This window comes from Haliotis rubra, unplaced genomic scaffold (assembly GCF_003918875.1).
Source record: "Haliotis rubra isolate DU_JTF1 unplaced genomic scaffold, ASM391887v1 Scf1474, whole genome shotgun sequence".
In the NCBI taxonomy this organism is placed as follows: Eukaryota; Metazoa; Mollusca; class Gastropoda; order Lepetellida; family Haliotidae; genus Haliotis; species Haliotis rubra.
The window spans coordinates 1-27323 of NW_025765419.1; the positions used below are offsets into that span (position 1 = coordinate 1).

General features: G+C 41.2%; 1 protein-coding gene and 2 long non-coding RNA genes across 5 annotated transcripts; 1 reads left to right on the forward strand and 2 right to left on the reverse strand.

Annotated features, from left to right (window-relative positions):
• Positions 1 to 8811: 8811 nt before the first annotated feature.
• Positions 8812 to 14173, reverse strand: LOC124269792 (protocadherin gamma-B2-like). 3 transcript variants are annotated; one of them, XM_046704834.1, is made up of 9 exons: positions 14074 to 14173; positions 12822 to 12930; positions 12206 to 12324; positions 11783 to 11914; positions 10922 to 11107; positions 10662 to 10799; positions 10312 to 10500; positions 9370 to 9504; positions 8812 to 9026 (listed from the first exon to the last, which is right to left on the reverse strand). In XM_046704834.1, exons 2-9 carry the CDS (start codon positions 12919 to 12921, stop codon positions 8823 to 8825), a joined length of 1203 nt encoding a protein of 400 aa, XP_046560790.1. In that variant the 5' UTR covers positions 12922 to 12930; positions 14074 to 14173; the 3' UTR covers positions 8812 to 8822. The 3 variants fall into 3 exon arrangements, with proteins under 3 accessions (XP_046560790.1, XP_046560788.1, XP_046560789.1); XM_046704832.1 differs by having other exon boundaries at positions 12822 to 12945; positions 14074 to 14163; XM_046704833.1 differs by having other exon boundaries at positions 12822 to 12941; positions 14074 to 14162.
• Positions 11114 to 24641, forward strand: LOC124269797. Its single transcript, XR_006896613.1, has 3 exons — positions 11114 to 11374; positions 20692 to 20696; positions 24631 to 24641. It is a non-coding gene; the product is annotated as an uncharacterized LOC124269797 (long non-coding RNA).
• LOC124269795 lies at positions 20100 to 21747 on the reverse strand. Its single transcript, XR_006896611.1, has 4 exons — positions 21712 to 21747; positions 21475 to 21594; positions 20401 to 20580; positions 20100 to 20181 (listed from the first exon to the last, which is right to left on the reverse strand). It is a non-coding gene; the product is annotated as an uncharacterized LOC124269795 (long non-coding RNA).
• Positions 24642 to 27323: the final 2682 nt, after the last annotated feature.

The following is a 27323-nucleotide window of genomic DNA, read 5'->3' on the forward strand; positions in this document are numbered from 1 at the left end:
TAGCTGCAATGATACAGATTGGTGAAAATTAAACCCTTATTCTGCTAATTTGCTACATTCAATTGTGATACAAAGAGTTAGTTTGCACCAAATATTTCAGTTAACGTTTCACTTAACTTCCTTCCAGTTACTGAATGTTTGGTAATACACAACAGTAAACATGCTTACAATGTCGTCATCAACTGCCAGGACGTGAGCAATGTGTTGACACATTGCACCGATAGTCTCATCAATAGTGGCACTGTAAGGGTCATTGACCCAGCGTGGAGTATTCAGGTTGCGGATGACATTGACAGTAATGGTGGCAGTGGAGGAGCAGGCCTTGGTGGATCACCACCATCTGTGACTACTACAATCAGCTGCAGAACAAATTAGAACAATTATTAATGTAATGGTTTACAAAGGTATATACAAACATCAACACGAAAAAAGGGTACTACTATAACCAATGATCTCTGTACTTACTCTGTACTGGCGAGTCTGGAGCGTGTCCTGAAGAAGAGGACTTGAGACGGATCTCACCACTGTCTACGATTTATCAGAGTAGGTTGATGCAGTACGTTTCTCCAATGATGGAGAAGAGCAGTGACCTGTATGGATCCTGGAGAGAACAAACAGTGAAATATCTCCATCTAAACATATTTACACAAAAGAACTTTCATTTCCTAAAACTTTACAACTAGGTTCGCTCAATGTACCTTCCTCATAAAATCTTGATAAATACAGAACTCCATTACAACACATTTGGAAGACAGGTCTGAGACCATTCTGAGTGTATGTGAATGCATATTCTTATCCTGTACCAAAACTTAACTAAAATGAAATGAAATGACAAAACAAAGAACAACAAGCAATCCACATGATTATGAAGAACATGAAGTCCATGCAATTGTCTACAACAACAACAAAAACAACAACAACAAAAACAAAAACAAAAACAACAACAAACAAACAAAACAGGAATGGAAATGTGACCCTAAAGCAGTCATGTGTCTATCAGGTTGATAAAATATATCTAAATGATCATCGGCCTTTTACAATCACACTTGTGGAGTTCTTACCGATAAATCTGCATCAAAGGCATCAACATCATAGATAAAGTAATCAAAGCCAATAGTTTCCAGTACTGTGGTGGAATTTTCAAAAGTTTGGTCCTGAAGGATTTGTTAAGAACGGTGCATTGAGGTTACGATCAACTCCACAGTAAATGTGTTGTAGGTCACACGCCTTGGGTTTCCTCAATCTTATGCGAAAACTGTTACCTGAGAAAAAGAAGAGACAATCGTATATAATCAAATCATAAACATACAAAGAAGTAATAAAAGTGAATGGAAAACTGGGAAAACATCTCAACACATCTTGAAATACGACATTTTTTACCCCCATATTGAGCTTGGGAATCCGTGGCAATAGCAAGCTTGTGTGAGAGTTATCTCCCCTGTTGTTGGGTTGATTCGGAATCTGTCGATGGTCATGCTACCCGCAATTCCATATGTGATTTCATTGTAGGGACTCTGAAACAATTACAAGATGAAATATATAACCGATAAACATGAAAATAAGCCATATATTTACACACAAACAATAAGGAAATTAAAATCAATGCTTGAGAAAGGAATGTACCCTTGTGTCTGCATCAGTAGCAGTTACAGTGATGTAACTGGGGTGTTGGCTCCTGCTGTTCACCCAACACAGTGGTGTCGTAAGGGATCTGTACAAACACGGGGGAGGCCTGGTTCCTCACAACGTTGATAGTGACAGATGCAGGCTGGGCTGATGACAGAGGGCTGGCACCTCTATCTGTAGCTTGGACTGTCAGCTGTGAAGAACATACAGCTGATTAGACAAACAGTCATTTGTTTACAATCACTCTGAATATAACAAGGTCATTGCATGAAAATCACTCTGCTCAAATGTTGAATTAAACAATATGTCTTTTTTGTGTGTTTGATTTATAACCAACCATCACCATATGATTTTAAATTCCCTTGATCAAGAAGCATTAAATGATTGGGTTGAACACTTGTAGCTATAACCAAACGTTAAGAACCAGTTCAATACTAATCAAAGATCAAGCTTGTACACAGGTGATGTAATGGGATACCTCTAGATGTAACCAATGTTTAAATATTATATCAAACTTTAAAATGCATATAATAAGAAAGACAAATTACATTCTTTGATCAGATTCCTCTTTTCCCAAAGCAGTGCATGTGGATACATAAATAACTAACTCAATATAAAAAACACGTCTCTTTCCAGTTACAAGATCTATGAGAGTGTCAAGAAATGTGAACAGATAACAGACAGAGAGGAGATGATAAGTCATTACAACAATTTCATAGAACAACATGGACATTCTATCACAACAGTAGTTCTTGGAGAGAGCTAAAGTCACCCTGATATCTTGTGTTGGAATCTTGGACAAGGTTATTGACCACTCTGCCCCTTCTCCTGTCTGGCTATTAACATTGAAAAACGTCAGGCCAGATCAGAGGCAGAGTATGTAATCTCGTTGTAGGGTCTCTGAAAGAGAATGATTTGCACTCATAAAGAATCTAAAGCAAACAAAACAACAAAACTCTTTTACGCTGGAATACAGACAATGTTATTCTGAAACTATACTCATTTTTAACATATGTTTACCAATACACAAAAGGACTAAAGAAATGTATTTGCTTTTATTAAAATTGATATTTTATACTTATCCTGACTCATGTAGTTGCATGTCTCTTCTTCTTGCGAATGATAGTGGAACACTTGAATCCCCTTTTGAAGCTCCTTAAAAAAGCGGACGTAAAATCACTCACCCAGTGTTATCTCCTTTACATGTTTTGGCGGGAAATCCGTACATGACTAACATGCTCTTCACTCTCTCCAGAATTAAACACCCGACACCTGGATTTCAGGGGAATCCAGAGTGCCATGAGGAGGTTGGGGAGAGACTTACCTCATAAGGCAGGATAAGTATAAAATATCAATTTTAATAAAAAATTACATATTTTCCCGTATCCTGACTCATGCTTAATTGCTTGTAGAATCCACGGGAACTGGTGGTGGGTCAAGCCACTCTGGATTCATTGCTGATTTACGTCTGCATACCCCTGAGGGAACTTCTTATAGTGCTCTGCTGATCCTTTCTTCCAGCTTCCTCTGATGAGTTTGGGGAACCACAACTTGCATGATTTCTCTGGAACCGCTTCTCCTGACATTAAGTGTGGATTTATACGACTCCATGTCTTGATGCTGGCATCAAGTGGAGAAACGACCCTTCATCATATACGAGTGTAGCAAGTCCTTACAAGTATAGGGTCTGTCACTCATGCTGGCCTGTCTTAGACGTGCACATGGACTCTAAGCTCTTGAAGCTCTTCCGAGCGTTGGCTTTTACAAGATCATGTGATAAAGGATGAGATTCATCTCAGCACCTTTGAGTAACAACAAGCCAATTGTTGTTCTACAACAAAGAAGCCCAAACTAGTGAATGCCGGAGACATCCTCGGCAGCAATGTCTCTGAGGTAGTGGTTGGTAGAAACACCGTCTCTTACTTCAATAGCAGCCCTCCATTATTGTCGAGATTGAGCAGTTTCCATGTAGAGCGAGTGTCGATGCCAGCGCTCTGACTTCAAAGAGATTGGGGGCTCGTGGAGGCTCAAGTCCTGCTGCTTTATAGGCTTTCAATATGACGGCTCCTCATCCATATTGATATAGTTGTACGTGAGATTTCTGTAGAGCAGCTCCGTAGATAGAGGGATGAAAAGGCGCTTGAATTTTCGTCTCCTCGTCTCAGACCTTGTAGGTAGAGCTTTCAATGCCCTGACTGGGCAAAAGGATAGATCCTGAGTATCCTGTGGCCCAAGGACTGCCGAAGCATGGGATGTGGAATTGTCTGTCTGGTTGACCGGGCAGTTGGTTCTTTGCTATGAAGTCCCATCTCAATCCCAGATATATAATGTTGCGATGTGCATCAAAGCGTATTCGTTCAAAGTCCAGAGCATGTATTTCTGACATCCAAGCTGCTGTTGCCAAGGCGACCAGGAACAGAGTTTTTATGTGTTAGAAACTCATAGGATATCGCTTTCTAGTGGTTCGTTAGCGTCACTGGTGAGATGCTGCAAGACTACGTTGAGATCCCAAGCAGGCGCCTTAAATGTCCTTTGTTGGTCTTCAACTTAAAGGAGCGTAGTAGAGCCAGTATATCTGGTACTTTGGTCAGCTTAACACCCATCTTCATGGTGATAACCGTGCTGAGGGCCGCTAGGTATGTAGAGAGCATTGAATCTTTGTCTTAGATGACATAGGTATTCCGTCACTTGAGGATGTGTTGCTTTCATGCCTTGAAGTCCTTCCTCAATCATATTTCTCAAAAACTCTGCCACTTCTCATCATACAAGTTGCAGGTTGATCACGTAGAGCTAGTGTGACTGCGTTAAGCTGCTCTGGCGGAATATCCTCTTTCTTCAAGCAAGTTTTGATACGTTCCATGCGTGTAGCTGGAATACTGTTGGATTTCCGTGTACTTGCTTGGTGTGCGGATGAATTAGTAGGTTCGGCCACTCTGGGAGTTTGGACTTCCGAGTTCTTGTATGAGGATGGGAAACCACACCCTCGCTGGCCAGTAGGGCGCGACCAAAATCACTTACAGCTTCTTCGTCTGCTTGATTTTCTGCAACACCTCGCGGTATTAGAGCTGGCGGTGGAAACGTGCAAGCATTTAGTCCGTCCCAGGAGATGCTTAGAGCATCTGTCGCCCATGCTTGTGGATCCGGAACCGGAGAGACGAATGTTGGTATTTGTTTGTTGAACCTTATAGCAAACAGGTCTATCGGCGGATATCCTATCCTCTGTATGATGCATCTGAATGCTTCTGGATGTAACATCCATTCCGTCGGGGTTGGTTGTGTTGGACGAGATAGGGCATCAGCTATCGCATTCTTGGCTCTGCGAATGTGACATGCTTTTAAGTCGACGTTCAGGTTGTCTATTATGCTGAACAGATGAAAGCTGAGGTCAAGAAGAGTCCTTGACCTTGTTGATCCTTGTTTGTTGATGTAGAACGCCACTGTGGAGTTGTCCGTATGGATCATCAGTTGTGCGTTCCTTAGTATGCTGGACCAGTGTAGTAAGGCGTTTATTCCTTCTTTCCTCTCGAGCATGTTGATGTGCAGACTTTGCTCCTGACTCGACCATTTCCCTGCTGCCACTTCGTTGTCGAGGTGGTCTCCCATCCTTCAAGTGATGAGTGTTGTACTCCGGCTCCTGATAGTAGGTTCCTCCGCAAACATTCGACTTCCGAGTCCACCATAGAAGATATGGTTTCAGTCCGTCCGGTATTCGAAGGAGTTCAGACTGTCTAGATGAGCCGTTCACAAACACTTGTAGTGCAGCAGCGGTAACCTTCCCTCTGCGTGTCATGTCTTGTGCTGACGTGAGAAGACAAAGTAGGCTCTGCTAATCTCGTAGTGGTAACGGAGAGAGTAGTGCTTGAGATATAATTTGTTGTATCTTGACCCAACGCTCCTCTGGGACAACTATACGATTCTGCGATGTGATGAGCCGTATTACTAGGAATTGCAGATCCTGTGTGGGTTCTAGTTCTGACTTGAGGAAATTTACTAGACATCCTAGTTGAGTGAGTAGCCTCATTGTGAAGCCTAGTTGCAGTCTGAGTTGACTGGGATCTTGATGAGCTTGAATCCCGTAGTCCAGGTAAAACGCACTGCGTAGACCTCGATGATGTAGATATGTACTGCGTAGATAATCTTGGTTGAATTTTCTCATGTTGTAGATAAGTCGGAACTTTTCCCTGGAAATTTTCTTTGGTACTAAGAAGATTGGGGAGTAAAAACCGGGTGTGACGAATTCCTGTTTTATTTTATCTGATCAATTCCTTCTCGAGTAAGAGTTGTGATAGCATCAGTAGGTTCTCCATTTGGTCGGCAGTATAGTTGTGGGCCAGAGAGTTGCTTGTCAATGGTGGTACAGCTTGTAGTTGTATCTTGTATCCTCTGTGTAGGACCTGGGATTCCAGTAGCGTTGTAGGCGCCCACCACTGTTGAAGGTTGTAAGGGAACGGCTGGGGTGGAAGACTCCAGTCGTTCCAGACCCGCCCTTCAGCGTCTAAAGTTCCTAGCACCTCTGGGTGCCCTGTCTCTTCTCGGTAAACCTTTTGAGCTCCGGTTGGGCGGACGAAAGAATCCTTGCCTCCTCTGGAGTTGCCATATTTCTTTCCTGGATCTCTGTATCCCGTAAACTTCGACTTGCCGGAATAGCGTTTCGACGTCTGTGACGGATAACACTGGCTAGTGTATCGGATGGACTTGGTCATCATTACCTCCCATTGACTCTTTCGTTACTTCCTTGGCCACGTCCTCAATTTCCCCTGGAAGATAGATGATGCTGACCACGGAGCTCTGTATAGTGACTTGGTGAAGCGCCCACTCCAAGTACAGGAAGACAGCAATCCTTGTCTTCTCAAGAGCGTCAGGACCGCTGATGTGGATGCCAGATGTTCGAACATAAACTGATGATCTTTCTTTGGGGTCCAGCAATGCCGAGTAGATCATTGTATCTTCTTCAGAGGTCGAAGGTTTCATTGATGGCTCTTGACCCATGCAAGACCAAAGAAGGTACGTCTGGTAGTTGTGTCTAGTTGTGCCAACTATTTATCCTCTACTTTATAAGTCCTAGATCGGGGAGTCGTTGATGATCTTGTAGTTCTCATCTATCTCTAGGGCCTTGATGAAGGGTTCCATGTGGTGAAGAGAGAACTTCTTTGCTTTGAATGGTGGGACGCTTTGACGCTGGAACTTCGTTGCCTTCCTGAATGCTGTGCTGAGGTTCTCCGGTACATCGAGACAGGATCGATGGGTGGAAGAATAAGTGTATCAAAGTCCTCGTTTGACATCATATACGTGAATGCTTCATTATCCTCTTGAAAGGTGATGCAAGTTCCAATCAATTTGCCATCCAAGATTTGATCTCTGTATCAAGAAAATATGATTCCACCATCATCTTCAGATCTAGAGGCTTCTTGTTCTGGAGATCGTTAGCCGTTGTGTCTCCCTCGTGCATGGAGATCTGTGTGGAGACTTGCGTGGAGACCTTCGTGGAGACCTGCGTGGAGATCTTCGTGGAGATCTGCATGGAGACCTTCGTGGTGATCTGCGTGGAGACCTGCGCGCAGGCGACTGATTCAGATAACTATCCTCCCTGGAGTCTTGAGACGTATCTCTGTGCCTTCGTAAAGGTGTAGATTCTCTTCTATGGTGGTATGTAGGGTGCCTGCACGCAGGCTCCTGATGGCTGTCTGTATCTGAGGAGGAGGCTCTCATGAAGATGTCGTGGAACATCGTCGAGTGTGTGATCCTTCACGTAAGGTTTCCTCCTTCATGCAGGTTACTATCTTTAACGGGATGCGATATGCAGGCTGCTTGTCCTTCATGAAGGCTCGTCGTAGATGGGGCCTTCGTCACAGCTCTCCTGCAAGAACCTCCGTTCCATCAGGTCCAACATCTGCTGAGTAAACTGCTGCATGAAGATGCCGGGTTGAAACTCTCGCGACGATGACTGCTGCAATGAGGACGACGCATCTGGGAGAGTACTGAGGCTGCTCCCAAGGACTGCTGCACTTGTTAAGATCTGCCATCTCTATCTGATGTCTGCGTTGATAGAACGTCCGACTGCGCTGAGAGATGACTGCTGATGTTACTGTAGACGAAGACCTCGTCTTCTTCTTCACTGCTACTTCAGGAATGAGGATGCGTTGCTCGTCGTATACGTCTACTTCCGTCTGAAGGGATGATCTCTGCGGCGAAGGACCCTCGTCTTGTGTGCTGCCCCATGGGAAGACTTCCAGAATCTTATCTGCAGACGACTTGTTCTTCTGAGAAGACGATGTCCTAGTCTTCTTAGACTGCGACGTGGTTATAGTTGATGTTGACGACCTCTTCCTGGAGCCGGAGCTACCATCAGCCACAGCAACATGCTCCGTAGTAGCAACCGGTAAAGCACTGGAATGGTGAATGTCAGCTGACAGCAATAAACGGTTATCAGCACAATCACTCGGTTTAGACATGACTTGTAAAGCCGTCTGAACCTGTCCTTGGCACGTCTAAGAATGGAATATAAATATTTATTAAATTCAATTTCAGATAAATGCTGACAAAGTTGACAGCGAAAGCTTGAAGAACATGTAGAAATACAATTAGGACATAATAAATGCGGATCAGCAACCGACAAACGGTATCTGCAACGAATGCAAGATTTCATAAAATTGTAAACAAGATGAAAAATCATAAACAACGTGAATAAACAGATAATTTAGACCAAATTTTCAAATCATATTGCTGGTATATCAACCCTAAATGCCGTATACAGCAAATTTAGTGGTAAAGGCCTAAATATAAAAGGATATAACGCCGTATAGGGGACCCAGGCGCTCCCACAACCGTCCTCTAGGCGAAGAAGGACAGAGTGAAGAGCATGTGGGGTCATGTGGCGGATTTCCCGCCAAAACATGTAAACGGAGATAACACTGGGTGAGTGATTTTACGTCCGCTTTTTTTAAGAGAGCTTCAAAAAGGGGATTGAAGTGTTCCGCTATGATTTGCAAGAAGGAGACAAGCAATTAAGCAGGAGTCAGGATAAGGAAAAATTGTATTTATTGTCAGAAAAAGTCACTTTCTTAATGGGTTATATTTCAAAAAGAAAATTAATCTGTCTATTTTCACTAATAAACCAGTTTTTTAATGGACTACACTTTGTGAAAAACAAGTGTTTGAGAGTCTGCAAGGACTATAGAAAATAGGTGACATTTCAGTTAACAACAACCACATACCAGGTTATCAGCATCTGAAGCTGTCACTCTGAGAGCCACGTCTCCAAATGGCCTGGTCTCCAGAATGGTCTCTTCATAGGTGACGGGGTTGAAGATGGGTGGGTTCAGGTTCCGGTTGATGGTGAGTTCAACAAGGACAATGTCGTACAGTTTGGGAATGCCATTGTCCTCAGCTCGAACATAAATCTGTAAGGTTGCACATCATAATACAGTCAGTCAAAATAGAATGCAAATATGTGAAATGCATAATACCTCTTGAAATAAAAATGATTAAATTTTATAGTGTTCAAAATAAGGATACTCCTACAGATCTCAACTAAGTCTTGAAGCATAAGCACACATCCTGCAGCTGCAACTCATCCAGCACAGTTTCATAGAGACAATTGGAGATGGAGCCTTATATTGAAGCTTGATTATCCCAATAATCTAAAGAACTAAAGAACCCACATCTGCAAACTGTGAATGAAATCTGATGCCTGTATGATTTATTCCATGTCTTCATGTAAATGGATAGAAGGTTAACAAATACCTTATAATTTGTCTCTGAGGCACTGTTGATAGCAGCAGGGTTTGTTGGTTGGATATTTCCTGACCCATCAATTGTAAACAGAGTCAGAGCATTTGCTGGACCCTCGATGGAATATGAGATCTGGTTGAATTCCGTCTGTGAAGGAAACATGGCATATGACGTATGACAGGATAAACCTAATTTGGACAAAACTCACATAGTAGGAAAACATTACGAGACTTGAAGAAGTGATATATAAGTATTCCAGGTAAATTCTTTTCTTCCATCTTTAATATCTTTATTTGTATTAGTTTCAATATAATTTTGTCTCATCGATATAATTTAAGTGGACAAACACAGTGAATTATCTCAGAATTAATACATATAATGAAATTTTACCTAATGATTTTATTAAAACGGTTCATCATAACCTATCATAGTTGTCAAAGGATAAGTCTTTCATCATGGCAATGCAAAACAGCTATTTGGTGCCTAACTCTGAGGGTGTGGGTTCGAACCCCGGATGGGACTCAACCCAACAAAAGTACTAGAATCTATACTTTACTAAGAAAGTGTAATCCCAAATATAACATATGTTACATTTGACCACTTGCTAAATGGCATTATGTAATCATAGCTTTCGGCCGTAAGCCGTGCCAATTTACACTTATCAGAGTGGTACACAAAGACGGAAGTCTAGACTACCCGTTGTCCGACTTCTATTTTTGTGAAGTCGCGGTAGCTGGGCGGGTTAGGCGGCTGACTTTGTGTGCTGGCGATTAGGTGCCTGTCTCTGAGGGGGTAGATTCAAATCCTGGATGGGACTCAACCCAACTATAATCATTACTTTACTAAAACACTGTAATCGAAAAAAATATCATAGGTTACATATGACCTCTTTTCTTAAAGGCATTGTGTAATCTTATCAGTAGTTGCTAAATAATCATAGTGATTTTTACTTACAGAAGGGTCATCATCAACTGCCCTGACAGAGATGACCGTGCCACTGCCCAGGCCCTGAGCTACTGTAATGGAGTAGGGATCCTGGATAAACCGAGGGGCGTTGTTGTTTCTGAACACTGATATTGTCACAGAGGCATTGATTGCAGCAGTGAGAGGAGGGCTGCCTTGATCTCGAGCGATCACAACAAACTGAAACAAACAAGTTCAGATTCTTCAAAAGCCTATAATGCAACATAAGTATGTAGGGGTATGACTTTGAGGACAATTCTCTGTGATCTCATTTAATTATACCAAGATTAATGGAAAGGAACACCAGAATAATAACATGATGGTCCACAAATACAACTCACATCAAACTGACTTCTTCTGTTTGTATCGGAAGTAAGTGGACGCCTTGGGCGAATATCACCAGTGGAACTAACAATCTCAAAGTAATAGAGTTGAACAGCATTTCCTACAAGCTCATACGTCACTTCATTGTTGGGGGGCTGAAATGTAAGAAGTGATGTTTGTAATGCTGTTTAAAACTAGATGAAGCAATGTTTCAACTGTTAACACATTTGTGAGACACCTTTGTGATTTGGATGATTTCAAGGGAGGAAATCAATACCTGGGCATCTCTATCTGTGGCTGTGACACTCAGGATATTCTCAAGCACTGGGGCAGTCTCTGGGATGTTGGTAGCATACCTTGCAGAACTCCATACTGGGCGTTCAAAATTTCGTGTAATCTTTAAGTACAGCAAAGCTGTGGAACTCCAGGGAGGGGAGCTGCCATCTTGTACCTCAATACGGACCTGAATTCGTTAGAAGCACAATGAGACAAAACAAATATTAACTCCAAATAATATTCAGCTATTTTCCCTTCTTTAGAACACCGATCTCAGCAGCAATTGTCAGTGAAGTTATACATAACCTTGACCTACAATACAAAACCTGGATACTGGAACACTGACTACAAACGGAAACCCTGTCATTCTTTATGCACTTTGAAATCCCGTTTACAAGAAATGGCAACGCAATCTGCCTTCCAAGCTGACCAAAACAGAGCATGAGGTGTACAGGTTAGGTGACGAAATACTAGTTCCTACAGCTCTTTCAGCTTGACCTGAGCTTCGCTACATATGCATGACCCGGATGATCAAATGGCACAAACGGCAGGTCGAGTTAACGTCATTAAACAGGGGAGCAGTGAATGTTATTAATGTTGCTGCTCGCTGCCTAAACGCCCGAATCGGAAACATTGAACCATATGTAGCTTCTTTTTTAAGTTTAAAGAAAGTTAGGACATTGCTGGCGATTTCTCGACACTGAGATGTCAAAAGGCGACCTTGTCTCGGCTGTTCGGACATGTTGACAATAAACTGTCAAAGCTGTACCCCTTCACAGTAATAGACCCAACCAGTTGTGACACGGTCACGCAATGCATTAGCATTCACTTGATCAGGTCAAGCTGAACAGGCTGTACTTACAGTGAAGTCAACGATGGATGTGTTTGTCAGGCTGGTTTTCAAAGAAACTATTCCTGTGTCCTTTTCTATTCCAAAATACGATGCAGCAGAACCATCGCCGGTGATGCTGTACGTCAGGCTTCCAAAGTTACACTGTAATGTTTAAAAAGGCATACTCAGCAGAGTCATGTCAGCCTAAATACAAGAGTACCTATCAGGTATATGATGGCGTGTACAGTCATGATAACAGCTAAATATTTTGCTCTCCAAATGGAATCTTTCTGATTCTAGTCAAGGCAGTATTCTTAATATTCTTTTGACTATAATGAGGAACAGAATTCATCGGAACGCTGATGAACCGAGTATTGCCTTTATGAAACTAGAGCAGAACAATCATGTCATTCTACTCTCGACTAAAAACTTTCGCCCTGACATGATACAAACCAAAGTGTCCTTATCCGAAGCGCTCAGTGTTGCGACGCTGGCGTCTATAGGCAATGTTTCTGGTATGGTCTGTTGCACCTCGGAATTAATGAAGACTGGGGCATAGAGGTTGTCTCCAGCTGGAATGGAAGACGTACGGTAAAGACTCATATATTTTATCAATACTGCCATAATCACTTGTCAGGTCTCATCGGTGTGTTATGTATACATACACCAATACATCATACCCACATTTCCACAGCTGTTCTTCTTGACAAGTAAGTCCATGTCAGCAACTGACATCATCACAGTAACCTAACCATGATTAAACGGCGAGGTTCTTTACTTTGTGTGGGGAGAAATATGAACCAAGGCCTACTTATGTACAAGGGATCGTTGAAAGGAATACTTACGTTTACAAGGCTGTAACGAAGCACTGATTAAAATTTCAGATTCTTTACTTTGTTTTAGAAATACGAACAAAGGCCTACTTATGTACAAGGGATCGTTGAAAGGAATACTTACGTTTACTAGGCTGTAACGAAGCACTAATTAAACGGTGAGATTATTTACTCTGTTTTAGAAATACGAACATAGGCCTACTTATGTACAAGGGATCGTTGAAAAGAATACGTACGGTTACAAGGCGGAGGGGTGACTTGTGTCGTCAGCTTTACGTAGACCAGCAGCACACAGGTCAGTTTGGTCAAAGTCGGAACTGGCGGCCTTGCAGCCATCACGTGAATCTGTTTGGGAGCTAAGTGAAGTGATAACTTTCAATATTCAGACCATGAGAAGACAGCTTGTCACATGCCAAGCAATAATGGTAAATATTCAGCATCGGAGCGAATGCATGGTACCTTTCTTCAGATTGTATGCTTCAGTGCCTGACACAATGTGTTCCATGTCAAGGATAACAATAACACTTCATTTCATTTGATTATATCCCTGGTATAATTTCATTTTTCATAGTTTGCATTTCTAATTTGAATACCTATGGCATCGGGATATGACAGACATGTTTTATGTCGTAAGCATATGCAAAGTATAAATGCTTCAGTAATTGATAAATCACACCTGTTGTTAAACTATTCACGTGTAAGTCATTATGGTAGTATTGGCGCATTCCACGGTAACACGCTATTATCAGATAGCATACTGACTGACTGACAGAGTTTGGTTTTACGCCGCTTTTAGCAATATTCCAGCAACATCACGGCGGGGGACACCAGAAATGGGCTTCACAAAATTGTACCCATGTGGGGATTCGAACCCGGGTCTTCGGCGTGACGAGCCAACGCTTTAACCACTAGGCAACCCCACCACCCCATCAAATAGCATACAATGCATGTTGATCATTTGAAATCCAAATAACCAACAGGTGCTGCTTGTATTCGTTCGGACTAATGCTCTTCTTATAATGCAAGCCCATATAGATACCATGACGACACAAATATATTTTCGAACTAGCATTTTGACTGTCATGTCAGGTGTTTTTTTCAAAATCAAATACCTTATATTCAATTATGTATAGGAATATGTATACTTCGTTGTTGCTAGGGGGCATGTAGGACATATTATGTTCGCTACATATGAAGAAGATGTTTAGAGTTTCAGTGCTAACGAATGAACGGGCAGACCGACAGACGAAAACCCATTTTTAGCCTCTTACAGACGATATGAAGACTACATGTAGGTAAATTATGTATTTACCATAGGAAATCACGCTTGACCTATAATCTCTATACAAGGCAATCGATATGGCAAACAGTCTTCTGGTGTATGACGAGACTCATTCGTCATTCTGAACACTCACAAACTTGTGTATTTTGAAGTGACACATATACACTGTTTAATCTTAATCTTAATTCAAACGTACAATTTCTCACCTTCACGCCAACGCCCAGGTAGAGGTGCACACAGCTAACATGAGTGAATGTTGGGGGTCTATGTGGTGGTGGCTTGTCCTATCAGGATGTATAATATTATCTTTCAATTCAATGGGGAGCGGTTATATAGTCGCTCTTGAAGAACCGGTTTGGTATTGTAATGGGATTGAATGACCGTCATTGAATGAGGGGTTAGCTGGAGGGTTGGGGGTGCACATTCCACAAGTACAGTAGAGTGTGGAAACAAAAACAACACAGTTTGTTGTTTTCTCAACGTGACTGCCTATTCAGCCTTCAGCCAAATAGTCGTGCAAGACAGTTAAAAACACATGGAAAAAGGTATCAGTATCAGAGTGACAGCTACTGTTAGGCCGTAGCGCAGCGCTCCAAGCGCGCAAGGGGGCGCAACTCCAGGAATGTTCCCCATTGAAAGTTCAGAATAGAGTGTTTAACTGTTACATTAAGGACTTTTCAATTACCAGACAATAATATTATCATCAACAGTTTACTGTTTTGTTTTCGTTGGCATTTACATGATAGTTATGTATCGCGAATGGTTGAATTAAGTGTCTGGCCTAAGAAATGATATAGTCAATCATTTATTCAATAGAAAGGCCATACGCCAACGTATAATACATTTCAAACAACTTTTTGTCGGGACATTTTGATACACTCTATATGAATTTACATATCGAGCTGTAATTTCCTCTGTAGAAGTGATTCCTTGATAAACATAGCACAATTGTGAAGTATAAATGATGAACAGAAACCCAACAAATTTATATATTTCTGAACACTGACATTTGTGCAATAATAACGAGGGAGATATTTTAATCTTATGCTTTTGTATAAGGGGCATATAAGGAGGAAATGATATTCATCTTCAATTTCCTGTAATTCACACACTTGACAGATCCTTTCTTCAGGCAGCAACCCTTCCCATCTTCTTGTGTTGATTTTTAGCTGTAATTCGGATGAACGTGAAAGAAACAATAATCTTCTTAATTCTTTATTTTTGACAGTTGATAGATAAACCTCTGTATTTAGAACGAATTTAAAATCTTTGTAATAGGTAATTTTTCTTGATGTTGATAACGCCTCTCTCCATTCTTGTTGATAGTAATCTTTAATCCTTTGTTTAAATGTATTCATGAAGTTTGGAATATCGCCGACATCCTGTGACATCCAAACGAATCCAAAACCGGACTGCAAAAGAAATTCTCTTATATGACTGGCCCATGTTCTTCTGTTGCTTGAATCCAGATTAAACATCATGGTATGAACCTGTTTCGGGTGTCTGTTTAACGGTAGCCGTAGTATCATGCACCAGTATTTAATACATCTTGTGAGGTAGTCGACGTACAATGCATAGCGTCCACAGCCGCCTAGAGCCGCAACGTTAGGGACGTGGTTTCCGTGGTTCCTTGGATGCTGGTACATCAATAGCCTTGCTCCATGATAACTTCGATGAAAACATCAGACCTAGATAATTGTAATAAGAAGAGATCTTTACGTCAACTTCGCCGTATTTCCATTTTTCTGCTCCTTTAACTATACCTCCATTTCTGAGTTTACCTTTAGTCCCCACTTGAAAGAAAAATTCTTTATGACGTCAATCTTCCGTTGCATTCCTATTACTGTATCATCAAAAATACACACATCATCGGCAAACAATAATAAAAGAATTTCCAAAAGGTCTTGTCCAACAAATATCCCTTCTCAGTTCCGAATCCTGTATCATGTGTTCCAAGTCCACAACGTATAACGAGAACAGGATCGGACTTAGATGGCAGCCTTGTCTCACTCCACTCACTCTGTCAAAATAGTCAGTAATAGATGAATTAGTCATCTTAACAGCAGATTTTACTTTTTGAATATATATCCTGTAAAATATTAAAGAATTTTCCGTTCTTCAGTATCATACACCATAACAACTTTCTGTTCACACAGTCAAATGCCTTGCGAAAATCTACACAGAGACAATAGAATCGTCCTTTACGTTTCGATAGGTATTTCTGTGCTAAACCCTGGAGACAAAACATGTAATCCACTGTACTGTAACCTGACTGAAATCCAGCCTGTGATTCTGGAATCTTCTGATATATTTCACAAAATGCTTGTAAACGTTTATTCAATATATGCGTAAATAACTTTCCCAATATGTCCATCAAGGAAGTTCCTCTGTAATTATTTACATCTTGAGTGTTTCCTTTCTTGTGGAGAGGTTTAATGAGTGCTTGTAACCATTTATCTGGAAACGTTCCTGAATGCAATATTCTATTAAAAAGTACTGACAGGTATCGGAGTAGTATAGTTTTGCAACTCTTGATCATTTCCGGGAGTATCCGGTCAGGTCCAGCTGATTTTCTGTCCTTTAAACTTGACATTGCTTGTAATATCTCCTCGTCGGTTATATCATTATTCAAAATGCTATTCACCTCCTCATCATTGCAAACCTCACACAATAAATCATCATGGTTCTTCCCAAACTCTTCGCAGAATTCCAGATTTTCATTTTCAAGTTTCTGTCAAATTGAGAATGCGTTTGAAATAATCTTCCGCATCCAATGCTGAAATAGTTTCTGCTATTTTTGTTTTCTTCTTTGTGATCAGTTTTAACTGTTTCCAGAAGTGTTTGGAGTCATCAAGTTGTGAAGTAAGCATACGTAATTGATCTTCAGTCTCTTCAGTTTTCCTATCTCTGCATAACTTCCAATAATTATTCCATAAGTGTCTAAATTCTGCCAAATCACTGTCCGACCAGTAATCCGCACTTTATCTAAAGCCCTGTATTTAATTTGTTTCATCATTATACATTCTTCATCATACCACGTCTTGGTTAAGGATGGTTTAGATCGATTGGTTCTATAAGGTTCCACACATATCGGCTGAGAACGTTAATATATAGCACAACTTATCTGAAGCAACGTTGATGTTCGTGTTAACATCTCCTGTGAATTGTACAATGTCATAATCTACCATTCTCTCATGCACTGTACCAATATATATGTCTGTTGATCCTCCATATCAACATTTGACATTTTCGAATTTTCACCCTTTCCATCAATTAAATCTGGTTTTGATATGTTCATAGAACATTGGATTGGTAAATGATCGGATTCACAGCGTGTTAGAACACTGAAATCAATAGCGAATTTAAACAATTCTGAAGTGCAAAGACACCTCCCCTGAATAGCACGTGAAATCACCCAGTGGGTCACCGATGCTTCTCCCATTCATCGTGTGTAAACAGAAGGTTTTACATAGTAAGGTCAATTCCATATGTATTTGTCACACAATCTTTGCTATCTCTTGGTATATTAAACATATCTTCGACGTAGTCCATATCTTCAAGTGATGGTATATGGTCTGAACTGTCATTTTCTATGTAATCTTGTATATTTCCACATCTAGCATTCAGATCTCACAAAATTATCATTGATGGACTACTGACAGATGTGTCTGATAAAAAAGGATAAAAAGCAGCTTTCTAGGAAATCAATTCCTTTTTGCGGTCTGGTATCACTTTTCACTGATGAATTGAGGTGGTGTATATGCACAAATCCAAGAAGTATATGCTGTGATGTGTCCATAAAATCTTTAGCAATGAGAAGAAATATGCAATCAGAGAACTCCAAATATACTTCCATGACTGCTTTGTGAATCTTGTTACTGACACAAACTGCACCTCCTCCACGATTATTATAATCTCTATAGTTGGTATACCTTTTATGACTCGGAAAACAACTTTCAATATCAACATCATTACAATAATTCCTAATCTCAACAAAACCAAACACATCAAATTTCTTACAAAATGTTACAAAATCAGTATCTGCCAATTTCGGTTTCAAACCACACACATTCCACATAATGAAATTTAATGTCTTATGATGTTATTCCTGGGCCTGGCCAACTTGCTAGACGGCAGGTTCGATGACACCAGGTTTCAGGCCTTGTTTTATTGTAACAAGGGAGTCAGTAGTGACGTCATACGTATATATGTTGTCTTCCACAAACAGTTTGTCATAACGCAAGTCCGACAGACGATCACCTTCCCTTGATTTAATCATGTATGGTACAAGGAACTTTCTTTTCTGTCGCACAATAGTAGAAAAATCCTCACTAACGATAATCTGTGTCCCCCTTCAGTTCCTTGGCTGCTTTCAGTATATCATACTTATCACTATCATTGGTAAGTTTCACTATGATGCTCTTCCCCCGCATCACTCTGTGAGCTCGCTGGATGTGGTTGTCTGCGTCGTCCATGTCCATCTTGTCCCTCAGCGCTGACCGCACAATCTTCTCACAGTCACCCCAGGATTCTTTACCCTGGGCTCTGGGGACTCCATAAAATTTCAAGCTATTTCTTCTGCTTTGATTTTCAATATAATCAAGTTTGTCCTCTAACTTGTCCACAACTTGTCTGAGTGCAAGGTTTTCTGCTTCCAAACTATGACAGCGTTCATTTACATCTGAAAGCTGGTCACACACCTTGGTCAATGTTGACTCCATATACACTATCTTCTCTGTCATAGTTACATGCGAAGCCTGCAGATTATCCATTTTGTTGACATATTTTTAAGCTCATCGAGAATAGTTTGCATATTTTTGCCATTCACCTGTGTAGTTAATTTCAACTGTTTATCACCTCCTTTACCACCACTATTTGCTCTGGTCTGTACTCGCTCCTCTGTATCAGGGCCGGGATTCGGCTCCACACCCGCTCGTAACAGCAGCGCAAGCAACAAGAGATAGCCATATTGTGATTCCTGTATTTTATGGATGACATTGACGGTAACATTAGGAAAAGTCTCTGATATACATTGCATGTTTAACAAGGTAACCACAAACCACAAGAATCAATCTCGAAGGAACCAGTACGCCAGAGTTAAGCAGTGTTGCTTGATCTGCAACAAATGGAAGGGTGTCATATAACTTTTCCTAATGCCCTCTGCAACAAGGGAACACGAATTATTGATGTCAAATGTAAATTGGTAGACACAAGGAGGACGAGAAGCACTTGTAAAAAATTCGCGAATTGCCAGTTGACAGTTTAGCGCGCGCACACACAGACACACACTCATATATATGTTGCTATTGGGGACGATTTGACAGTCCTGGAGGCAGATGTCGCGTGATCTACCTGTGTAGAGGAATATCCTCAGTTGTCCCAGTATGTACATGCCAAGTAGCATACCCATGAGTCAGATACCACATACGGTACAAGTTACATCGAACATTTAGTCGCTGAACCACGAACATTAGATCACGGATACTTTCTGACACCGTGAATATTGTAGCCTGGATCAAACAACCTCTGAAAAAGAGTCGTATGACCTCTTTGAAAATGTATTGGTGATTACGATTCTCGTAGATACAGAGACTGGATTGTATAGTTGCTGACCCCAGAAATACATCTCTCTTTTAAGGGTCTTTGGACAATACATCACTTTTTTAAGAATCTTTGAAGACCAGCAAAGAAGAGGAGCCTTATGATTCGTATCGAAAGTCGCATACTGACCTTACTTGTTTTCTGGTATGTCACTCATACCAAGTTCTTTGATCAAACAGTATTAATGAAGTAATGTCCACATATGACGGTAATGTTAGGATGGAGTGACTTTTAAAATAGAAATCTTGGTAGAAACACTTGGAAGCATTTCTGATGTCTAATTCCTGCTGCTGAATCCTGTCGATACTGTTGTGTCTCCCCAACATGAACCAGTTCACTAAGGGTCCATTCGATTCCATAGATGATTGTTTAAATTTGACACGTTTTTATAAAGGTTTTGTGCAAAATGTCTTAGGTGCAAAGTCAGATTTGAATTCAGGATCAGTTATGAAAATAGGACAAATATTACAGTTTGTGTGCCAAATGAACAAATACCGCATTTAGGAATGTGTTCTTCACATTGGTTTACTGATATATTTCTCACTGAAACATTTTCAGATATAATGCTTTAAAACAAGGCTTACCACATAAATGACATCAGGATGTGGGTTGAGAGTCAGGTTAGCCCGAGCTGTGATGGCATGTGTGACATTATTTAGATCAAAGTAGGTTTGTCCAGGTTCGTACCCCTCAAGTTGGCAAACAATGGTTCCCTGTGTATAAAAGATTCAAATGATGGAAACAGTATATAATGCAAACATTCACATATTAAATCATACTGTAGCAAATCAGATTACTAAGTACATAAGTAAATCGAATGTGCATTTCACAGGAAAGTGGAACACACTTTGAATTAACTAGACAAAATATACATTAAGCAACTTCGGTACAAACAGTTGAAATGTTAAGTCATGACTGATTTGTGAACATACCACGCGATCAGGATCATTGACGGAGAGCGAGAGTACACGAGTTCCAACAGGCTGTGTGACTGGGATTCTAGTTTCATATGGTGTATTGCTGAACACAGGTGGGCCACTGTTCTTTGTCACTGTTATCCTCACAATAGCATCACCAGTTTTTCCACGACCGTCAGAAACTTGCACTGGGATCTGTAATGAGCATTAATGTGAGGCTGGATGGAAGCATTTCATTTGTTAAATTATCCTTAATTATTTTTAACAGATCGTTTCAATCAATGACAAGCTTTCCAACATCAAAAGACCATGTAACTCCTGTTTGTATATAACTGAACTGGACCTGACCAACAAGTGATTGATATTTGACTGACTGACTGACTGAGTTGGGTTTTACGCCGCTTTTAGCAATATTCCAGCAACATCACGGCGGGGGGACACCAGAAATGGGCTTCACACATTGTACCCATGTGGGGATTCGAACCCGGGTCTTCAGCGTGACGAGCCAACGCTTTAACCACTAGGCTACCCAACCGCCCCGACTGATATTTGAAGCATATCAGGTTACCATAACTTGCACTGGGATCTGTAATGAGCAAATTCAAATGGTAAAAGACCTGGACTGTGTACTTTAAAAAAGTAATAAAACAACAAAATCATAATGTTCAAGTTAACATGAACTTTCCTCACTCATGTGAGGCTGGATCGAAGCATTTCATTTGTTAAATTATCCTTAATTATTTTAAACACATCACTTCAATCAATCACAAGCTTTCCAAAATTAAAAGTCGAGGTAACTCATGCTTGTTTATAACTGAACTGGACCTGACCAACAAGCGATTGATAATTGAAGCACATAGCATAATCGGTGGTTACGATGATGAGTCTGATCAAATGATCGTATTAGTTGTCTCTTAAGGCAAGAGTTACTTAGGTAACTTGGGACCAGTTACATTCTGGAATTTACACAATAATGAAATCTGATAATATTCCTAATAAAATCCTCATACATCAAAACATGACTCTCTAAACATGACAAAAAGTCAAACAGATTCATCACCTAACCAAGAGTTTCTAACATCATCCTACCTCAAATGATGTGCGGTCAGTCGATCTCAAGTCTTTCAGCAACACAACACCAGTTGTTGGGTTCACATAGTAAAAGCTCTTGTCTGTGTTGGTACCTTGGTTGCTGAAGGTTACAGAATCCTAGAAGAAACAATACCACATTGTAACACTTCTAACTTTCACAGGTTCTTTTCTCAGGTGATTTAACTAAATTTAATAAAATCTGCAGACATTTCTAAATCTCCGAGTCAAACTCACCCCATCTGGGTCCTGTCCAGAGAGTTGAAGAACGATGCTGCCCGGGAGGCTTGATGCACTCGATTTGGCGTTGAAACATCGAATTTTCATCTCGGGATGTACCGGGGCCACGTCAGGTAGACTTGCCGCAAGGCTTGTTTTTTAAGCCAAGCTTTAGCGACGTCACAACTTTGGCGAGTTCAGGGATGGCGCCCACAAAGCTTCCAGTATTCGGCGGGCTGTAGTAACTTTTCTCCATATTTGATTATTGTTTCATTATTATTTAATACGTGTGTGTCTGTATGAGTAAGTCGTGACGCCATCATCGGCAATCCTCTTTTCGTGTCCACAGGCGACAGTGACATCTTGTTGATTCTCAGACCGTATATTGTGTGTTTGTCACTTCTCAGCATGTTCATTTGGTGTTTGAAGGTCCGTGTCTCGAACAGGGCCTCTTTGAATCGATCGTGCCTGATATGTTGTTTCACCACATATTTCTTTACGCCTTTCACCTTTCTGATTTCGGTGGCGGCAGCTTTCTTGATCGAATACATTTTGGGTCTCATGCCGACATATTCCGCGATCAGCATGCCTGTGCAGTCGTCCTTCATCTTTCCAAGCACCTTTTTGTTCACTTGACTGTACAGCAGATGGTCTTTGGGATAATCGCTCATGTTGTACAGGTGCATGTGTTTCGCCATGTCCTCGTACACGTCCTCGGTGCAGATTTCAGCGAAACCGTGTCCGTGTACAGCACCTCGCACCGATCACAGTACAGGCCGGTTGAATTTGATCTGGCTTTTGTTCATGTGCAGCGCTGCAAAGTGCCCGGAGAATATTTTGCTTTGGTTAAAAGCTGGGCTGGCTATCAGTTTCCTGATTTTTTCTTTCTCCTGAGCTCAGACCAGCCTCACGTCGACTCGCGTTCGCAGATATTCCATACTTTTGGCGAACACCAAGTTGTTCATGAGTTTGTAGAAAAGTTTTGGTGGCCAGTTTTTGCAAACCCGTGTTCATTCGGATGTACGGCACGAGTTTTTGTATGTCGGCCAGTTTGACTTTTTCGCCCATCAAGTGTCACTGGTAGTCAGACAGCCAGACTCGGTTCACCGCCAACCTCTCGGGAACCAGCGGGTACCTGTTGTGTTGCCGATGCAACTCGGCGGGATAATCCAAGTCGACTTCAAGTATGTAGCCGACGTTCGAATCCGGAGCGATGCTCGTGACATCAATTGCCACCATGTTGGTCACCCACTCGAATCAGCCAGTGGGAAAAGGTTGGCTCATGCCCCAGCCGTACAGGTTGTTGGCGTAGAGGTAGAGTATGTGTTTGGTCGTAGCTGTCCAGTGCTTGTTGTTGGCTTTGACAGAGTGCCTGATGGACATCGAAATCCCGCCTCGCAAACCTTGTTCGATGAACAGGTGCATGTCATAGTTGGTCAGCAGTTCCAATTCCATGCCAGACTTTTCCAACATGGCACCCCAGGAGAGACCGGGATTGGTGTAATACCAGGCGGGATCCAGGTCGTATTGTTTCAGGCAGTTTTTTCTCAATGTTTCAAAGACGTCGGCGAGCAGCAGCGCGTCCGTTTTCAAGCAGATATCATGGTAGTGGCCTAAAGTCTTGCAGCCCAGTTTGTCCCACATGTTTATCAGGTGCGAGTAATCATCCTTGCTGATGCCGAGTCGGTCAAGTGACTGTAAAAACTGTCCATGGAAGGTAATTGCGTTTCGTCGAGCCTGGTTATGTAGAACACTTCGGGGTCATTCACCAGGTTCTCCAGCGAGGAGAGCAAGAACTGATAGTCTGTCTAGAGAGAATGATATGTATTTGTCCATGTTGTTCGGGATGCATTTATTCTGCCTTGCATTTTAGAGATGGCTTGCATGATGAGGTGTGATTCGTTTCCGCGAAGGTTGTGCAGCACCTCGGGGATGGGTATGATTTTGGGATTGATTTTCAGTTTCAAGTTGCACTCTTAATCCCGACGTAGTGATATTTTTCGTTTTTATGTGTCAGGAACATGTTGAGCCTGCGGCGCACGTTTTTCGTCATGTCGCTTATTCTGTGCACGATGGTTTTATTCCCTTCGTGGCCGAACATGTTGATAGCTAAATCGTTTGGGGTTTTTTTCAACTTTGGCGATCTGCAAGATTGGCGTGTGTTTGTCTATGCCGTCCCATTTGAGACCGTCGTCTGTGGGATAGTTTGAAGGTCGAAGGCAGTTGCCGGGAATAAGAGAGATAGCAACGACCACCTCAAACAATCATCGTGTTCAGGTTTGACGTTGGTCATGGCCTGTTTTTTCTTGAAGTACGGGGGCAAGTCCAGGTACGAGTCGCCTTTGAGTGGTACGTAGTTTGCTATGTCCAAATAAATGGTTGTTATGCTGCCCACCGCCCACCCGGAATCCATGTGCATGAATCGTCAGGTTGGAGCATGACTTCCTGCTTCCTTCTGTTTAACTTGCAACCCCCCTGATTGACTATTAAGGTACAAAAGCGAATTTCTGACCCCCATTCTGTTTTAATTTTTTGCTCCATATCTCTTGTGAAATGAGTATCTTGGATGCAATAAATATGTCCATTTTTCTCTTTATAATTTCTAAACACATCTATTCTTTTGTTTTCATTATTTAACCCTTGACAATTTAAACATAATATTCTTACTCTATCTACCATTGCGAAGTATTTATATATTTCTTCCCCGTGACTTTACTTAGTCTATGTACAAAGTTATGACCCAATTTTCTTTTGTAAACATGACAGAGAGTGAAAAACAAAGTGATTCTATAAGTGTAAAACATGAAACAAAACAAAGGAAAGAACGCTTCTTCCGATACCAACCTTAGTGGTAGCATCCCGGGCTTTTCAGCCAACCCACAGTATATTTATTGACTAAAGATAAACTTCTTTAACAATTCTAAAAACAATGTTAAGGAATTAAACAAAGTATGCACGAGGACTATACTTTAACAAGCATTATTTACAACCTGTGTTGTTTGTGTCCTCATAATCCGGCAAGAATCCTAATCACAAGATTTCACATAACGTTTTGTATCCATCGAACGCGCCATTGTTAACCCTTATGCCTTCAATACGAATGGTGAAACACGTGGATAGGTGTGCACGAGGGATACGGAGTGTTTGTGATACTACCTGTTGATTAACTACATTTGAATAGTTCCATAAAAAACAGTTTACAGGCATTATGGGGGAAAAGCTTAGATAAGCTAAATAGAATTTTAGATTCTAAATGCTGTGTTTTACTGTGCAGAAACAAAAACATACCTTTATAACTATTTTGCGGCGTCGCCATTTTCATAGTAAACCAGTATCGTCACGAAAACAGTAATGTTTTAATATTGGAAATATGAAAAACCAACAAATGATTTGTTGTTATGATTAGAATTAATCGTATTTTTTTCATGCTGAAGTGGGGTTGTGAGGTTCCTCCAGAACAACCCCAATCCCTACAACACGTAACGTAGTAGTGCTTCGGATACCAACCTTATTGGTAGCATCGGCCAGCCTACAGTATATTAACCAACAGCACACTGTGTCTACGATTATATGGAGAGTGTTATGAAATTTACCAAAATATTCAAGAGGACAACAGGTGAAAAAACGCGTTACTTACAGTTAAATATGTGTTGTTTGTGTCCTCATAATCCGACATGAATCCCAGTCACAATCCCAGTCACAATCACAAGATTTCACATTACGTTTTGTGTACATCGAGCGCAACGCAGTGTTAACCCTTATGTCTCCAATGTGGGTGATCGAAAACACTTGGTTACACGTGCACGAGGGACAAGGAGTGTTTATGATACTACCTACCGGATAACTACATATGAACAGTTCAATAAAAAAAGGAAGTTTATATTCATTTCGGGGAAAAAACTAAATTAAACAAACATTTAGATTCTGAATGCTATGTTTTACTGTTCTAAGGTAAAAACAATACCTTTGGAAGTATTTAGCGGCGTCACCAGTTTCCTCGTAAACCATTATCGTCACGTAAACAGTATTGTCTCAATACTGGAAATATGAAAACAAAACATTTGATTTGTTGTTATGATTGGAGTTACTCATACTTTTTCCATGCTGAAGCGGGATCGTGAGGTTCCTTAACCTCTAGAACAACCTCGATCCCAGCAACAAGCACACGGGTCCAGAGCTTCTTCTCCTCACGTATCTCGTTTGCTTGGCGACTTAAAATGTCTCGACGTTTCTTCATCATCAGTGGTAAGTCGGACTGTATGCTTATCCCAGTACCTTTGAGCATCTTCCGTGCCTCGAAAATGTCGTCCCTGTCCGACATCTTAATAAATGTTGCTATGATACTCGGTAGCGCAGTTGGACAATGTTGACGTTGATAGTCGGATTTAGACAATCTGTGTACTGTTTTCAAGAGAATGTTGTCGGCGCATTGTTTTTAAAACTTTAGCTGGTCTGTGAGAAAGGTCCTCAAAACATCCTCAGTATTTACCTGAGGCGTCTCCGGTAGGCCATAGAATAAGAGATTTGGCTTCCTGTCATGGATACCTTTAATACACACCGTCGTTCTAGAAGAGAGAAAGCACGTTCAATATCCCCCATTTCTGTCCGACTTCAAAACTGCTCTGTGAACCGCGACGTCGTGTTCCACGTTGTCAAGTTTAATCCTCATATCTGTGAGCTCCTCTTTGACATCACTGATGGAGGTTTGCAGGTCTGTTTTCATTTCAAACATGAATTCCTTTAGTCTTTTTTGGACGCTCTGACTATCTCCTCCATCATGTCTGTGTTCGCTGTGGAGTTTGTTTTCTGTCAGTATAGGTACAAATATTGAAAATTATTTGTCTTTTTACTCAATACTGAAGAATATCAACCATGCAATAAGGCTGTAGATGGTTTTGTTATTTTTTTCAATTCATAAGTTGAAGATTGATTGGATTGCTATTGGGTTAGCGAGAGCTTCGTGCTAACACGTCTTAACTGTACTCATGCACAACCGGAAGTCCTCATCAACCAACCCTAACTGGTTGTATTACTTGTACAAACAGACCCGTAAACCCCATTGGCTTCTACATGTATCTCTTGTCACTGGCTTCTACTTGTAATCCCTTGTCATCACACTGTTACTGTACATCCCAATTCACGTCCTTGTTGTTTTAGTGAATTACTGAACAGCAAAAGAAACGCAAGTCTGGCTTTTTGTTAAGTTTTTGAATAGAAGACAACCAAAATCATGTCTAATCATTTATTCTATAGAAAACACTGTCAATTTAACAGCTTAAAGTTGCTGTTGACATTGAATTGCAATAAGTTCAAATTGATCACAGTCCGTCAAATGGAGATACCCCTGAACGCGAAAAGTGACAGTCTCTTTAGTAGCGCGTATAATCACCTTGAGCTTGTACACAAGCCGTGCAACGTGGCCTCATTGAGGTCACTTGAGTCTGAAAGGATGCCTGAGGCAACTGGTTCCGCCCAAACTCCAATCTCTATTCCAACTGTGCAAGTGTGAGTGGCTGTCTACCTGTCCCAATCCTCCATCCAATTTCGTCCCAGAATGTTCAATGGGAGCCATATCCGGGAAAGAGACGGCCTTGGCAAAATGTTAATGTTGTTCTGAGCCAGACAATCCA